At 44.7% G+C, this 17360-nt stretch overlaps 1 protein-coding gene across 2 annotated transcripts in view; it reads left to right on the top strand.

Moving 5' to 3' along the window:
* Nucleotides 1–17360, top strand: part of UGGT1 (UDP-glucose glycoprotein glucosyltransferase 1) — an 822704-nt gene that overhangs the window by 517249 nt on the left and 288095 nt on the right. For both annotated transcript variants that reach the window (XM_078666074.1, XM_078666073.1), the window contains 2 exons: nucleotides 5213–5343; nucleotides 5828–5923. In XM_078666074.1, the coding sequence (XP_078522200.1) occupies nucleotides 5213–5343; nucleotides 5828–5923 (227 nt within the window). The remainder of the gene's footprint in view (nucleotides 1–5212; nucleotides 5344–5827; nucleotides 5924–17360) is intronic.

The raw sequence follows: 17360 nt of genomic DNA, 5'->3' as shown, positions 1-17360 counted from the left end.
AAAGTTTCTTGCAGTTAAATATGCTTGGGTGCACGGTAAGGTACCTTTATTGTCAGCTGTTTGATTTTCTTATATTTCCTTTCAGACCAATACCAAGTCCTTGCAATGTGAGTGATGCTGTAAGTTAAGATATGTGGTTCTAGGAACGAGATTGGATGGAGCCCAAGATATCTGAGTTTGGTTTTGACTTCTGAGGTGGTCTTGTTCTTTTGTCTGTGGTGGAGTCCTGAGGCAGCCATGTGGCGGATGGGGACACCAGAATGAATGAGCGGTAGCAATCCCCCATTGGAGTACATTTTGGTAGCCACCCGCACCCTCCAGATTGAAGGATGATACCCTTCTCCTTTCTTCTTGCCCATTCCAGTAACCGCATCACACAGGAGGCTTTTAGCAATATATAGTCTGTGGTATTTCCACATGCTGTTGCCTGAAAGATTTGCATAACACAACCTGGGCTGCACCAAATGATCAAGGGACCGTGGGAAGGAGACTGGTGGATAAATCCTGAATCCAGACCTGGCATAACTGTTCTCTTGTGCTGGATCCGAGATTACAAGATGCCAATGCTCAAGGAGCTGACCCTGGCACCAGCCAAAAAGTGAATCGGAAGCCTCATCCTTGTGGTGTTGGTGAAGGCAGATTTCAAAGCTGAACCTTGTTGTGAACATTTCCCCAGGGCCTAAAGGCTGAACCATATTGTGAACATCGCCGCAGGAAACCACATGAAGGAGATTTTTTGGGGCAGGTTCAGGTGCTTTGGCTATGGAGGAGAAGGACTGTTGAGAGGTGGTTATATGGTCATGACTCAAAGGCAGAATACTTCTTGTACCTTAAATTACTGATGCTGGCCTCTACTTCGATTTACAAAATGACGGAGGCCTGCATACTACTCCAGAAGGGGAGAATTTCTACCTGTCATGCCCTGCTTCATTCTTTCTGATACTCATTTGAAAGGCGCGGAGCCCTTGGAATGGACTTGACTTTCAATGGAAGTAAATTCTGACAGTCTCATGGAAATGTTTGCATCCTTTCACTCTTTAATGAGGTACTTTTGGACTCTGTCATAGTTGCGTGGGAGAAACCCTTTCTGTCTGTTACCCTTCCTTCTTTCTTTCTTTCCTCCTCAGCGTCCAGGCAAGGAGGATGAATGTTTACTTTGGCTGGATCCCAAGTGTGCTGTGTTGAATTACAGCTATCACAATCAACAATATAGTTGATGGCCAACTCTTTGTTGGCTTCATTTGAGCTAAAAAGTGCCAAGAGGTCATTCAACGCACCATTTCACATATTAAGTGATCCTTTGTACCAAGATCTGCCCTATATCCGAGGCCAGTGAGTGATCAGAGGGTGACAACCCATTAGAATTAGTATTTAGTTCCCTCCTCTGTTGGATGGAGCCAGGCTCCTGGCCTTTATCCTGCAAGTTTCTTGATTCCGGCATTGAGGTAGAAGACATAAAAGAACGAAATTTAGTGTCTCTTGCTGCTTTGCCCTGTGCAGATACTTACGCCACCTCCCTTGTGAGTCGCTTCATTTATGCGAAGGTACCAACAATTTAGCCGCTTCACCTAAGTGTCAGGAACGGGATGTGGTTAAGTTAGCAGTTTGGCTAAAGGATTAATGCCCGATTGTGAACACCTATAAAAAGTGCTTCACGTTGATCTGCAATAACATTCAAAGAGTAACTGGGGTCTCTTAAGATGGTCACAAGCCACATCTGTTGCTACCCAGACCGCCTCAGCAACCTCGTCAAGGTATCCCCAAACCGGTGAGGGCTCCTAATGAGACCAGACATGACGCTCCTTAAAAAAAATATATATTTTGTATCAGTCTTTGGCAGTACTCCAACATTCCACTCCAATCATGTCAGTCAATCCCTATATGCCCAATGTTCCCTGGCACGATAAAATCTGCTGCCTGCGCTCACTGCGGTGAAAACTAAAAAAAGAGAGCACAGTCCCACTTACTTCAGCCGGTTGCAGACTTGCTGACTTACGGTTTATACATGGCGCTAATGATCATTCGTGCCACAGATCATAAAATCCTGGGATTGCAAATTCCTGCATTCATCGTCCGTCTTAATTCCCTTACAGGAGAGGCTTGTGAAGAGAAAGTAATGGTAAGCATCATGGGATTAGCATGCTGCGTCGACTTATGGAGTCATCTTGCGGTGTCAGATTACAAGGCATAGCTCCGTAGACAGTCAGTTCATATGGGATACCATTCTGTGTGAGGAGTTCCGTGAGGGCAGCGCAGAAATAGGCGAAGTAAGGACGGAGCAAAAGGGGGCACTTGGTTTGTAGCTTAATCGGCTTTGTGCGTTGCTCCGAGAATGACGTTGGCTTCTGCAGCACTCTCCTCAGTGAGAGGAGCAAGATGCGCCCCCCACCCTGTGTAAATCACTCAGCTTTCTTCTGGGGATTTGAGAGAAGTGGCTGAACTATGCTGTCAGGGCGAACGTGCCATCATGCTTCTGGTGCTCCGGATGCAGTCACTCAGTCACAGAGCATAGCGAAAGCTATAAGTGATCTCAACCTACTTGGATATGGGACATTCTTCCCTGCCCCCCCCCACACACACACACACGGTCGCCACCCCTCGATGATGCTGTGTGCAGGTAGGGGGAAGCACTATTCAGAGAAAATTTGGAGGAGCCAGTCATTTTGGGGAGCACTGCAGGTCGCCTCATCGCACTACTGCCACCCTGGGCCCCGCTCACCTCGCAAGCCTACGGAGGGGAATGATGACCGTACTTCAATTCTCCTACAGGCGGGAAGGCCAGTCAATCTCTCCCCGATTTCCTACCGTGCATCCCAATACCATCTTCGCGGCGCCTGATGACGTCTTTGCACCTCTCTCAATGAAGGGAGGAGGGACCGGGGGTCCGTCCCCAAGCTCCCCGTAAAAGCGCTTGCCAGCGGTGTTAGTTATGGGAGGGGAGGAGGGGGACAGCCCCGCCCGGTGGGCTCCAGGCAGCCAGTTCAATCGAGGCTGTGGCGTCACCGGGCCTCCGGGTCATCGCGTCCTCCACACCCCTGCCGCTTGTGTTTGTCGGCTTCTAGTGGGCGAACCCCCGGCAGCTGCATCCGGCCGTCTTCTTCAGGAGTCCGACGCGATTGGTGCTCTGATTATTTATGGATTTACTGTAGCGGGCCTCGGAGCCGCATCAGTAAGCGGCCATTTCTGTTGGCTGTTCGTCATCCCCCCTTTCCCCCCCATCCTCCCCCCTATCTGCCACTTTTTAATGGGTTATAACTAACCTCAAAACTCTCCTAGGGAGGATATTCGCTGTGCTTACTTTGTAACTGGGCTTATTGGCACAGGGAATTGGTATAGTTTATTATCCATGGAGCGAAGCAAAGCAGTGCTTCTGGCTATTTTGCACGTTATGCAGGCCCTTACGGAGTGTAGGATGGATAGGCAGACATGGCTTTGTTACAACCAAATAGCCTGTAAAGCCATTCAAAGGGCAAACTTCAAAAGAATGGCTTTTTATTCAAAATGGTTGCTTTGTTACACCCCCGCAAGGCTGCAAAATTTATTTCCCTTTATCTCTGCAGCATGCTTTAGATGTGTCCACAAGAAAAGCGATTGGCCGCATATTTACTCAACATGTCCAGCCCTTCAGCAGTTTTGGCAGGAGATCTCTGGCTTTTTTAGCAATAAACTTCAAATTAAGATTGATCGAGATCTATTTGGCACTCTGTTTGGTCTAGCTCCACTGTCAACCCAACAAACAGTGCGTCAGCAACAAATTTTCTGTATTGCAACTTTGATAGCTAAATCTCAGATATTGCGAAAATGGAGGTCCTCTGAAGAAACCACTTTGAATCTGTAGCAGCCGAAGATTAAACGGGTTAGGCGTAGTCAAGAGCTATACACCCAAAGGGTGGGTGCCCATAAAACGTTTGGGGGGATTTTATATGATTGGTTTGATGGGCCAGTAACTTGATATCTTTTTTAACATATCATGTTTTTGTTAGCAAGGATAGCTTATTAGTTCTTGGGAAATCAGGGTCATTCTGTTATCATCGTACCAGTGTATATTTTCTCAGTTTTTTGTTTCTAGTTTTTGTATAAAACTCTGGTATTATATATGCGGCAATTATTGGAGGTATACACTCGGAGGAGGTTATATGAATTTCAGATGTACTTGCAATATTTGTATTTATTCTATGTATTCCATAGATTTTTTTCTTCCCGAGGATAAATGAAAAAATATTTTTAAAAATCTGCCTTGCTATGTCTGGAGGACATTCATTCTCATTCCACCAGGGCTGTTGCTGCATATGTGGCCCTTTTCCAGAGGCTTCCACCTTGCTGACATCTGATGGGCAGCTATGTGGTCATACTTGCATACTGTTGCATAGCACTACTGTCTCACATTTTCGGAATACAGGGAGGGGTACTTTTCCCGAATTATGTTGCATGACTTCCTTGGTTAACCACACTACTTGAACGCACTACTTTAGGACTCATTCATGAGATGAGTTGTCAGAAGATGTATCCATCCATCAAAATAAAAAATTACTCAACTTCTTTAAAAAGATTTCTGTTGAATATATTACCTTCCAGGAGATTCCTCAACCATCCCTTCCCCAACGACCTAATGCAGTGATTAATAAGAGCCCTTGGTATACAAACATGTAATGTTCTCGGATTGTTGCTGGTGTTGGTCTGTCCTCTCCACATGCCGAGATGGGGCTGATTAATACCATGAACTTACATATGCATGCAGTTTTGTCCCTAATGTGATCTGGTGACATTACATCCACAAGCAAAATTGTGGCTGGAGCCATGTGGTGTCACCAGGTGACACAGGAGCAACATTGTTAGGGCAAAAAATTCCAGACAATTTTGAAGTCTGAAAAGAGTGTTCAAAAAGTGAGAAATCTATGGGAAAATTATGTATCCACCAAAAATATTGTACCAAAGCTAAGGAAGTTTTTCATAGAAAATATTAAAGAATGATCATGGTTCAGAAGATCAGAGTTGTTGTTCTAGCACTGGTGAATGCTAAGATGTATACTGCTGATTTTTGGTAACTATATGACAGTTGTCTTGTTTCTTTGAATGTTGTTTGAGAGCAGCCTTTCTATGTTTTTATAGATGGCTAATTATGTTCAAATTGAGGTTACTGGGTCACTTAATGCATGAGAAAGTCATGGAGGTAGGAGGCACTCAAATCCATTTGTTTCGTATTACTGCTTAGATTATTGGCCCCTTGGAAGATGGTGAAATTTTTAACCAGGATGACTTCCATCTTTTGGAGAGTCTCATCTTGAAGACATCTGGAAAGAAAATCAAAGAACAGATTCAACAACTGGGTGTGGCGGAAGATCGGTAAGTTAAAGCTCATTGGGTAAGGGTCGCTGTGAGAAACAGCGGGTTTGATCCTTTAATTTGAATTTCATAGCCCCGAAAGGTTGGAAATGGTAGCATAACAGTCAACTTCAGGTGAAGCTGCAGAGAGCTTCGCAGGGTTCCCTTGCCTTTAAACTTCACAATAGAATATTGCAGGTCCTGGAGAATAAATAGTACGTCAAAAACAAATTCTTTCCTTCATGTTAGGGAATAAGGCTGTTCAGCACTTTTTACTTATCATGGTTTTATAAGTGTCTCGTCTGAAAACTATTGCATTGTATGCAGTAGACTAGTTGGTTAGGCTGTGCACAGTAGATTGAAAAATGTATTATTCTTTGTGATAGTGCATGACAATTGTACTGATCTCTAAATAGTTCTAATCAAAAACACATTGCAATATTGGTGTACGGATGGAACTGTGATTATAAATATCCTCTCAATTTACTTTTCTTGTCTTTCATAGCGTAAGTGACTTGGTGATGAAAGTAGATGCTCTGTTGTCTTCTCAGCCTAAAGGAGAAGCAAGAATAGAGCACCAGTTACTAGAAGACAGACACAGGTATGGGCTAGTTGTACTTTTTTGGGACATTTTATACATCTAGTCTGTTTGTTGTCTGTAGTACAATTGAATCTATTCCTGCTTAACATCTTTTTTTTTTTTAATGTCTTTATTGATTTCTTGGGAAATAGATCAATATAATGCATCACAACATTGTACAGTGTTTCATCCAGTGGAGGATAGAGCTGTGCAACAGTCCATAGTAGGGAACACTGGTGGTGTGGCCACTGAGTAAGTGTACAGGTGGCAATACAGTAGAATATCCATGGAAGGAATAATATCTCTTTGTTGTTGCCCATTTTATTCTGGCACAGTACTACTGCATAGGAGCTTATCTTTCAAGGATTCACATGTTTAAAGCTATCCCAAGTTATCAACTCTTTGTAAAATATTCTTCACGACTTCATTAAAGACCTACATTTAATACAGCAAGTGTTTCTAGCCTCTTAGTTTCTGACTGCACAGCAAGCCAGCACAGCACTCCTCTAGTCAGTGACTTTAGGAAAGTGCCTCTTTTTGCATGGTTGCCACTCCCCCCCCCCCCCCCCCCCCAAACACACAATGTTTGCCTGATGTTGAAGAGCTTCGACTAAATGTGCCCTAATTTCCTGCCAACCAGGTACCCAGGGACTATGTTCCTTAACTAAAACTGTACTGTTGCACACCCAATTTGCAACTCTCTGGCCACATGTAAGTCCCTTGTAAAGGTGCCAACAGCACTGTGACCAGGTAAGGCCTCGAAGGACAGCAGCACATATTGTGCCACTCTTAGCGGCCCTGTACCTCAACACACACACCGCCAATGCAGGCTGCGTGTTTTAGTGCAGAGCAAAGTGAAGAGTCGCACATGGCACACATCCCTGTGTGCACTCCCTATGGCATAGGTAAGCCACCCAGAGTCTAAAACTGAGCCGTCCTTGCAAACAAGGAAGCCTTCTCCATCAACAACAGCTTTATTTATGACCTATTTGTCAGAGGCTAAGTCGTTCACAGCTTCCTCACTGAGCTCATTATCAAGCATCCCTCTGTTTTCCTTTTCAAATATACCATGCACATTAATGACCAAGATGGTTTTAGAGCCCCTCAGTAACAACAAGGCCATCATTGATGACCTTTTTTTTTATAGAGAATTCTAGCTGCAGATTCTTTACCTTGGGATATTCCCCAGGCGTCAGACTGGATCCTGAAGTTTTTTTTAAGTAGTACCTCTCAATTCTGGTAGGTGGCGTCAATTGGCTCGGCGTCGTCCATGGAGGAAATTACATGTGAAGTGCCTATAAAGGGCACCACTGTAGCATGCTGGCATCAGTTCTTTTCTTTACGCACCATTCGTGCAGATTCTGAAAAACCTATCTCTGTCCACTTTTTGGACACCCTTTTTCAGCGTTTTGTCGAAACCTTTGAGACTGTTTCCCAGTGTGTGTACGGATGTCCTCAAAAACCCAGTCGGGTTTAAACCCTGTTGTTCCTGTTGCAGACAAATGTCTGTGATGGACCTCTATCTGGTTTGTCATGGGTGCTTTGAGCCGCACCGTGACTCCAAGACTTGAGGACTGCCACAGAACTCCTCTTCACACATGTCTAGCTCCGGGTATGGGTTAAGCCCTGCACATGTTTGTGCACAGGACCATTCCCCCCACCAGCTTCCGTAGAGTCAGCTTTCCTCTCCCAGCACATCATCCCCGGAGAGTCTGGCTTTCTAGGCCTCTACATCCAAAGTCAGACCTGGCGAATTCTCTACCACAGCATCAAATAGCTAATCGAAGAGACCAGGCACCTTTGGCAAGAGAATGTTCTCTCCTGTCAGCCTTGCAGTGCAGTCGGTGAACACTGCTTGCCTTTTGGACAGATACACCCACACGGTTTGGGTTTTAGTTGCACAAGTGCTGCCCAGGGTCTCAGAGAAGACCCGACCCATACTGTCACAGGCTGTTGTCGATGGCCAAGTGTATTGCTTCTCCTTTCAGATCTCTCCACACGATGGTATTAAATGGGGATGATGAGATGTATGTGCATCTTTAAATCTAAAAACTGATTGATATAAGACATTTAATGAACTTTCTGGACTAATTTGAGAAAAGTATGGACTTGATTAAAAATGTATTCAACATGTACAGTTAAAATTGAATGTGGTAGATAAGCAGAATTCTGAGAAATTTTATTTTTCCAAATACTAAGGGTCTGAAGGAGAATCTGATGCTTGGGCATTTTTTGAATATGGCACTCAGCCTTTACTCAACTTACTAAACATGGGATAATATATCAAGCAATAGCTTATTGTCACTCATGTAAATTTCTTCATAAATGTATGAATTAATATCAGTATTGGTAGTAATATTACCTTTACTAGCCCGTTAAACATCGTGGATAAAATCCAGATAGACCCAAAGCATTTGGGAAATGTTTAATAATAAAAAAACTGCAACTGCCTACAACACCCACAATGCATCATAATAGGCCAATTGGGCATTTGTGTCTAAAATTGCAAAACAAACAAGGGACTACTGTTTGTATACCGTGACCAAGGACTGGGAAAGTCCGAAACGCGTAGGGTGGGAGAAAACCTACAGAAAATAAAACACTAAAACCATCTTGAAAGTGGTGCGCGGCGTCTTCTTCATTGAGGATCTTGCTTCCAAAAATACAGCGAGGTTGTCCCATTCCTCGCCGCCAGCGCCAGCTATTGATTGCTCCCCCGGCCTGGGACATTTGCTTGTATGATATATATATATATATATATATATATATATATATATATATATATATATATATATATATATATATATATATATATATATATATATATATATATATATATATATATATATATATATATATATATATATTTTTTTTTTTTTTTTTTCACTGAAAAAACCATAGGTTATAGACCATATATAGTTAGGAATTAGCATTTAAAAAACCTTATTTTACTCACACAAAACCATTGAAATTCCATATATAGTTAGTTGCACTAACTATATATTGCGCACCCGCAATCCACTGCTGATGATGTCACATATTACATCATTCATGACATGGTCAGTGACATCACTGATGACATCACTGATGACATCACTGATGACATCTCAAATGACATCACTGATGACATCACTGATGACAACATCCAGTGACTATGTTTCTGTAAAGTTAAAATATGTCTTACATATTGAAGAATGAGTGGATGTATAAGTGTCTGGACGAAGGATTTAGTAGGTGCATGACTGAATGTATGAGTGAGTGATTAAATGTGTCTCACTGAGTGCATGGGTTAGTGACTAAAGTGTCTTAATTTGTGCATCATTATGTCTGTTGTTCTGTAAACTGCTGCATGTGTTGATCAGTAGCTATATGAGTAACTATATGGGTTATTGATTGATTGCCCAAGTATTTGCATGGGAGACTGAGTGTGTGTGTGGCTGGCTGGGAGGTGTGTGACTCTGTACAGATCAATGTGTACTTGTATCAATGATTGTATAAGAGAGTAAGTATGTGTTAGTATATGGTTGAAAACGTAAGGTGCTCTATGTTTAACTGTATAGAGTAGAAAATGGAAGTGTGATTGATTCTTTACAGGACTGACTAGGTGTGTGAGTAACTCCATGGATGAGTGGCAGAGTGTGAGTGTCTGTATAGGTGTATGAGTGCATATGATAGTGTTGTAAACATGAGTGATTGTATGTATGAATGATTGTATGGGTGAATGAGTGAATGTGTGTGTAGACGTAGGAATCAGTGAGTACGTATGTAGTAACTAGTATTGGTGTGTCAATGGTTTCAAAAATTATACTCTGTTTTTAACACTGGGTGAAACAGAGGTTATATTAAAACGTGAGGAGATGCATTGTATTGTCACATGAATGATATCATCAGTGATGTGGTCATTGATGTCAAATGAGATGTCATCAGTGATGTCATCAGTGATGTCACTGACCATGTCATGAATGATGTAATATGTGACATCATCAGCAGTGGATTGCGGGTGCGCAATATATAGTTAGTGCAACTAACTATATATGGAATTTCAATGGTTTTGTGTGAGTAAAATAAGGTTTTTTAAATGCTAATTCCTAACTATATATGGTCTATAACCTATGGTTTTTTCAGTGAATTTTCAAGGTTTTGTAAATGCTAATTCCTAACTATATATGGTCTATAACCTATGGTTTTTTCAGTGAATTTCAATGGTTTTTTAATAGCAAATATCATAAGCTGTCGAATGTCAAGTACGTGGTAAGTGAAAACATTTTCGTGTTTATGCACACTGATCTGCTTTGAATGGTGCCCCCCCCCCCTCATTTCTATTAGGAGTACTCTCTCTTTGCAGATAGTGAAAGGTAGTTAACGCAGGCCTTTGCCCCCGTTGTAATCCGTCGTGCCTGCTTCTCTCTCCATTTGATTGATTGTTATCCAAGTATTTACTGTTTTAGAATTAGTTCTCTTTGGTTCATTCTCTATTTACAAACAAACACAGAGTCGCAATACTCTGTTTAGTCTTTGCAGATAACGAAAAATCGTGTAAAAAAAAAGAAAAGGAATCGAGTAAAATCAGTAGGCCACTAATGGGATCTCTTTTTGACCTCGCTAAAATAGAAACATTAGGAACAACCCCTCATGACAAATACAAAACTAGTAAGATGAACTGAACTCCACACAATGATGGCTGCAAAACAGCTCGGCTCCGCCACCCACCCCGCCCAAAATAACGATAAAGAGCGGCTGCCATGATTGGTTGCGGAATGGCCACAACGGAGCTACGAAATGGTGGTGCTCTCATGCTAACCCCAGCTTCAGTCTGAAACATCCAGAAACACTGTAGACTACCAATTCGATCAGTTCCGGTAGCGCCCCAATGTAACCCGGTAGAGAAGACCTAGCCCTCCCCTCTTTGACTGATGGTTCTTGTTGCCTGTCCCTTCTGTTGTCATTTAACAGAACTATTTAGCCTGCTGAAAGGGGTTGTGTTTCTACCGCTGGTTGGTGGAGACATTTTGACTATATTCTGGACCTGCGTTGTCGCGTAATGCGTCATATGACGCGCCGCGTTAGCGCATCCGGAAGTCATCCGGGGCGCGCAGCGCGTAACGTAAGCATAACAAGTCATGTGACTTGTTAATAAAACTTTTCATTGGTTCATTTTACTTTTCTTATTCTAATGATGAAAGCCTTGGTCATATCACCTAAAAATTACGCTTTTAATTACTTCCGAACATTATTTTTTCTTAAATATATGTTATAATGTTCCAGGCTAATGTACTTTCCCGGAAATTTTACAACTGTCCTGCAAGTAAAATATATTCTTTTTTCGAGAAAAAGAGCGTTTCTTCGTCCCATGACGGAGCCGTTGAGCAAAAGAGGGTCGACCTGCTGTCTTAGTCGCCGATACGCCTGAATATGAGATTCTTATCGATCACTTTATGTTGCAGGAATAGAAAACACAACAGCCCTTGACCATTTATCTTTACTGCGTTCCTTCGTATTATACCTTTTACCCTTCATGTAATTGGTCTGCTTTATTTCACTTGCCTTTTAATGATTCTAAAACAGTGACTATTATTAAAAACTTTACCAATGTATATACTACTACCATGTTTTCTTTTAAAAACCTTTATTGTGAAAATTTCATTATACAAATACGAGCCTATAACCACGTGGGCCTGCCACGGAGCAAACTGTAATCGTATATGATGAATAGACATTTACACTGTAGAGGAACGTAACGGGCGGGCCATTAGGTTGCAAGAACTAAGGTGTCTAACAGTTACGGAATCGGTGGACGTACATTTTATAATTAAAATACGACAGGGCCAGTTACAATAAAATTATCTAGATATACATTTGCGGGCAAGTACCATGGGTGACGTTAATTCGAATTTTCAACAGCACAGTAATCAATAACACATCAGAACTTAATATCAATAGGGATGTCGAAATATTCAATCAATTCTCGTCCCCGCCCGCCATGTGCTTCAAAACTGCATACGTATCTCGTGATTTCAAGGTTCTGCAACCAGTACACAACAAGGAGTTACGAGTCCCATTTATTCCGGCGCCATTTTGGGCGAGGACGGGCAGGTCCAGAATATACTCAAAATGTCTCTACCAACCATCGACTATGATGATGTTCATATGCTGTATTTATTAGAGTAACACTCATCTGTCCACATGAAATTAATTTACCACAATCTAAACATGTCATTTTAATCTTTCCAAAGTTCTTCTAAATATTTGGGACCGTTTCCCTTGCCTCTGAAGCTCTCAGTGCCACTTCTTTGATGAATGTACTAGCAGGTCAGGGGTTCTCCTCCAAATCTCTCTTTTATGCAGCACTATAATTAATTGGTGCCACCTCTCCATATGACGATGCATGGTATAGTTACCACAGCTATATTTTTTTTCGGTTCCTCTGGAGAGTTCATCGTGGCAGATGAAGCGTGTAACGTACCGGGCATTTACCTTTTTTTGCATGTACAGGAAAGGAAAAAAAATCGAGCGTCCGAGTTCTAAGGTGTACCAGGGCCATTTTAGTGGACCAGGCCCAAATACAAAGAACAGGCCGCCATTTTGAGAGTCCTCTTGCAGCCGCCTGTCGCTGTAGCATCAAGAGCAGCCGAAACTCAGCTGAATGGCAACTGAAACGGTAAATGGGCGCCCCACTACATTTCAGCATTGTAGGATGACCACACCAGTACAGCAACTTGCTAGACATCACCTCGGTGCCATCCGGATCTCGGCGCCCCACTGCAGATGAAGTGCCTCTCAACTATGAAACCACCACGGTGACATCCGGATCTTGGCGCGTTGTGCTGCCTTCGGCCTATTCGCACATCGGTCCGCTACTGACGCCATCTCACAGGCTAATGGGGTGACCCACGCCGAGTTTCAGCATTGTAGGATGACCACATCAACTTGCTAGACATCACCTCGGTGCCATCCGAATCTTGCCATCTCAACGCCTAGTGGTATCTTCCATACAGAAAATCTTGTTACGCTGCCTTTGGCCCCATTCGCACATCAGTCCGCAACTTAGACATCACCTCGGTGCCATCCGGATCTTGGCATCTCAGCGCCTTGTGGTGTCAGTCAGAAAATATTGTTGCGCTGCCTTTGGCCCCATTCGCACATCAGTCCGCTACTGACACCATCTCACAGGCCAATAGGGCGCCCCACGCCGACTTTTACCATTGTACGATGGCCACACCAGTGGCACAACTTGCTAGACATCACCTCGGTGCCATCCGAATCTTGGCATCTCAACGCCTAGTGGTATCTTCCATACAGAAAATCTTGTTACGCTACCTTTGGCCCCATTCGCACATCGGTCCGCAACTTAGACATCACCTCGGTGCCATCCGGATCTTGGCATCTCAGCGCCTTGTGGTGTCTTCTACTCCGAAAATATAGTAGAAAATATTGTTGTGCTGCCTTTGGCCCCATTCACACATCAGTCCGCTACTGACACCATCTCACAGGCCAACAGGGCGCCCCACGCCGACTTTTACCATTGTACGATGGCCACACCAGTGCCACAACTTGCTAGACACCACCTCGGTGCCATCCGGATCTTGGCATCTCAGCGCCTTGTGGTGTCTTCAAATCAGAAAATATTGTTGCGCTGCCTTTGGCCCCATTCGCACATCGGTCCGCTACTGACGCCATCTCACAGGCCAACGGGGCGCCCCACGCCGACTTTCAACATTGTAGGATGGCCACAGAAGTGCGACAACTTACTAGACACCACCTCGGTGCCATCCGGATCTTGGCGCGTTGTGCTGCCTTCGGCCTATTCGCACATCGGTCCGCTACTGACGCAAACTCACAGGCCAACGGGGCGCCCCACGCCGACTTTCAGCATTGTAGGATGGCCACACCAGTGCGGCAACTTGCTACACACCACCTCGGTGCCATCCGGATCTTGGCATCTCAGCGCCTAGTGGTGTCTTCTATTCCGAAAATATTGTTGCGCTGCCTTCGGCCCCATTCACACATCGGTCCGCTACTGACGCCATCTCACAGGCCAACGGGCGCCCCACGCCGACTTTCAGCATTGTAGGATGGCCACACCAGTGCGGCAACTTACTAGACACCACCTCGGTGCCATCCGGATCTTGGCGCGTTGTGCTGCCTTCGGCCTATTCGCACATCGGTCCGCTACTGACGCAAACTCACAGGCCAACGGGGCGCCCCACGCCGACTTACAGCATTGTTGGATGGCCACACCAGTGCGGCAACTTACTAGACACCACCTCGGTGCCATCCGGATCTTGGCGCGTTGTGCTGCCTTCGGCCTATTCGCACATCGGTCCGCTACTGACGCAAACTCACAGGCCAACGGGGCGCCCCACGCCGACTTTCAGCATTGTAGGATGGCCACACCAGTGCTGCAACTTGCTGGACACCACCTCGGTGCCATCCGGATCTTGGCGCGTTGTATTGCCTTCGGCCTATTCGCACATCGGTCCGCTACTGACGCCGCCTCACGTACCAACGTATTTTCTCCGCATTTTACACCCTATGCCGCATAACAGGTCATGTGACTTGTTTATAAAACTTTTCATTGGTTCATTTTACTTTTGGTTTCCTAATGATGGAAGGCTTGATCATGTGACCTAAAAACAACACTTTTCATTGGATGAAAACTTTTTTTTTTTCCCAAACGATGAAAGCCGCACCTTGTTTCTGGATGTTTCAGACTGAAGCTGGCGTCAGCATGAGAGCACCACCATCTCGTAGCTCAGTCGTGGTCATTCCGCGAGCAATCATGGCAGCCGCTCCCCACCAGAAGCCTGCAGGAGTCGGAGCCCCCAAAACTTTTGATGAATTCTCAAGGCGGAGGGGACGCTTTCGAGAATGGGGTCCAAGACCTAGCAGACAAGCGTCCGATTTCCAAGGTGTCCCAGGGCCATTTCAGTGGACCAGGCCCAAAAAGGAAAGAGCCTGCCGCCATTTTGAGACTCCTGTGACAGCCGCCTATCGCTGCACCGCAAGAGTGGGCGCAACTCAGCTGAATTGCGGCATTTGACACAGTGGACCAAAAACGGACGGAATGGCAACTGAAACGGTAAAGGGGCGCCCCACTACAACAGATGACACTCCACCTGGAGAGGCCCGTTCACACCGCCTCCCCCGGGGCGCCCCACGCCGTTATTCGGAGCAGCATTGTAGGATACCAAAACCAGTGCGGCAACTTACTGGACATCACCTTGGTGCCATCGTTCTGCTGCCTTGGAACTATTCGCGCAACAGTTTGCTACTGATGACCCACCCCCCGCGACGCCCCATGCCGTTATTTGCTGGGTGGCAACTTACTAGACATCACTTTCGTGTCATCTAGATTTCGGCGCGTTCTGCTGCCTTGGAACTATTCGCACAACAGTTTGCTACTGATGACCCACCCCCCGCGACGCCCCACGCCGGAAATCTGGACGTTGTGCTGCGTTGGGACTATTCGCACAGCCGACCGCTACTTCGTTGTTTTTCCCTAAAAATGTTTATATGTTATTACTATTTTTGTTTTCTTGTATATATTTATAAATTATTAAAGTTTTATAATCTTACTACTTTGTCGGAGTGCTATATATATTTAATGTGACACATAATTGTAAAAACTTTGATGTACAAAGAGTCATCCCTGGAATCTTCCGCTTCAGGCTCGGTCCCCTCCCCAATCACAATACAGGATGCTTTTCAGATAATAGCAACGCTTCTGCTGTGCCGGATCTCATCGAGTGTGGGCCTTGATCTACTATAACTCCTTTCAAGAGGGGTGATTCTTTACAGCTGTGGCCATAAACTACATCTGCAGGGCTAGCTGATACCCTAGGACCAGCCTGGACAATCGGACACAGAGGAAAAGGAGTGTCAGAGGGTGCGGTAGTGAATAGGGCGAAAGGGAGGTGTCGGGCGGGCACAGGGTGTGATTCTCAGGGAAGAGCAGCGCAGATGGGGGGAGGTTTATTACCCATGCATAAGACAGAGAGCGGGGGTGACCACTGCCTGGGGGAGATGCTTGCGAGGGTGGGGAGCCATGCTAAGGATCGACAGCGTGCACAGAGTGGGTCTGGTCAAGGCATCTAAAATGGCTGCCGTGCACGACAAAAGTGTGGCATTTGAAAAAAGACAAGATGGCGCAGACAATGTTTTTCAACACTTCCTGATTTCCTTCGAATCGAACGTTAACAGACGTTGGGGCATATTACCAAAGTTAAGCGATATTTATCCCTAACGATGCTTAGCAACGATTTTTTTACCGTCAGAAATTATCGCAGATAAACCTTGCTATTATCAAGGTTTATCGGAAATACGATAAAAAACGACCGCAATGCATTAATATCGCTGAAAACTCAGCGATATTCATGCATTACCGAGCTAATGCTCTTAGCCATGTTATCCACCTCCCATTGGATAACATGGCTAAGAACTGCTCAGGGCAGGTGGTAGCTTTTGGAGATATTCGCGCTTATCTCGAATATTTCCAAAAGTTGATAATAGGAGATAGCGATGTTAGCGACTGTTTCCAGTCGCTAACATCTTGGCATGCCCACTTTCCATGTCATTAGTGATAAATATCACTCACATGCAAAGTGGGGCCCAAGATGGTCGCTATCTTCTACTAGCCGTCGCTAACTGGTGTTAGCAACAGCTAGGTAATACACATATAATTTTATCTCCGCGAAGCGGAGCGCTGTTACAGATATATATCTTGTTTTTGAACGTTAATTTCTCAAAATGCACTGAAGCACATATATTGAGACCTAGCAAAGGCACATCGGGCTACCAGTCCCTACAATTTTGCCAAGTTTCGTGCAAATCCATTCAGCTGTTCGATCCTACCGAGAGACAAGATGGCGGCCGCTACGGACTGTTTGGAATGTTTACAGACACCGGAGAGCCAATCAGCTTCGCTTCGCAAAGCTCCGTAACGCGAAAAGTACGCGAAGCGGTGCGGTGTTACAGATATATATCTTTTTTTGAACGTTAATTTCTCAAAATCCACTGGAGCACATATATTGAGACCTAGCAAAGGCACATCGGGCTACCAGTCCCTAATATTTTACCAAGTTTCGTGCAAATCCATTCAGCCGTTCGATTATTATTATTATTTTATTTTTTTTTGCCCCGCGGGGCCCTTTTAATACCTCCACATCAAACCTAGGGGGTCAGCGAGGATCTACTATTCCCCCTTATGGTCATTTGCCCCTTCGCTTTCGCCTCCTCTTGTCTCTCGATCCTACCGAGAGACAAGATGGCGGCCGCTACGGACTGTTTGGAATGTTGACAGACGCCGGAGAACCAATCAGCTTCGCTTCACAAAGCTCCGTTGCGCGAAAAGTACGCGTCCTGGGCCGCTGCCCAGTCCGCTGTTACAGATATATATCTTTTTTTAAACGTTAATTTCTCAAAATCCACTGGAGCACATATATTGAGACCTACAAAAGGC

Source organism: Lissotriton helveticus, chromosome 11 (genome assembly GCF_964261635.1).
Source record: "Lissotriton helveticus chromosome 11, aLisHel1.1, whole genome shotgun sequence".
Lineage (NCBI taxonomy): Eukaryota > Metazoa > Chordata > Amphibia > Caudata > Salamandridae > Lissotriton > Lissotriton helveticus.
Note: the sequence above shows the minus strand (reverse complement) of the source record. Positions and strands in the feature narration are given on the sequence as shown.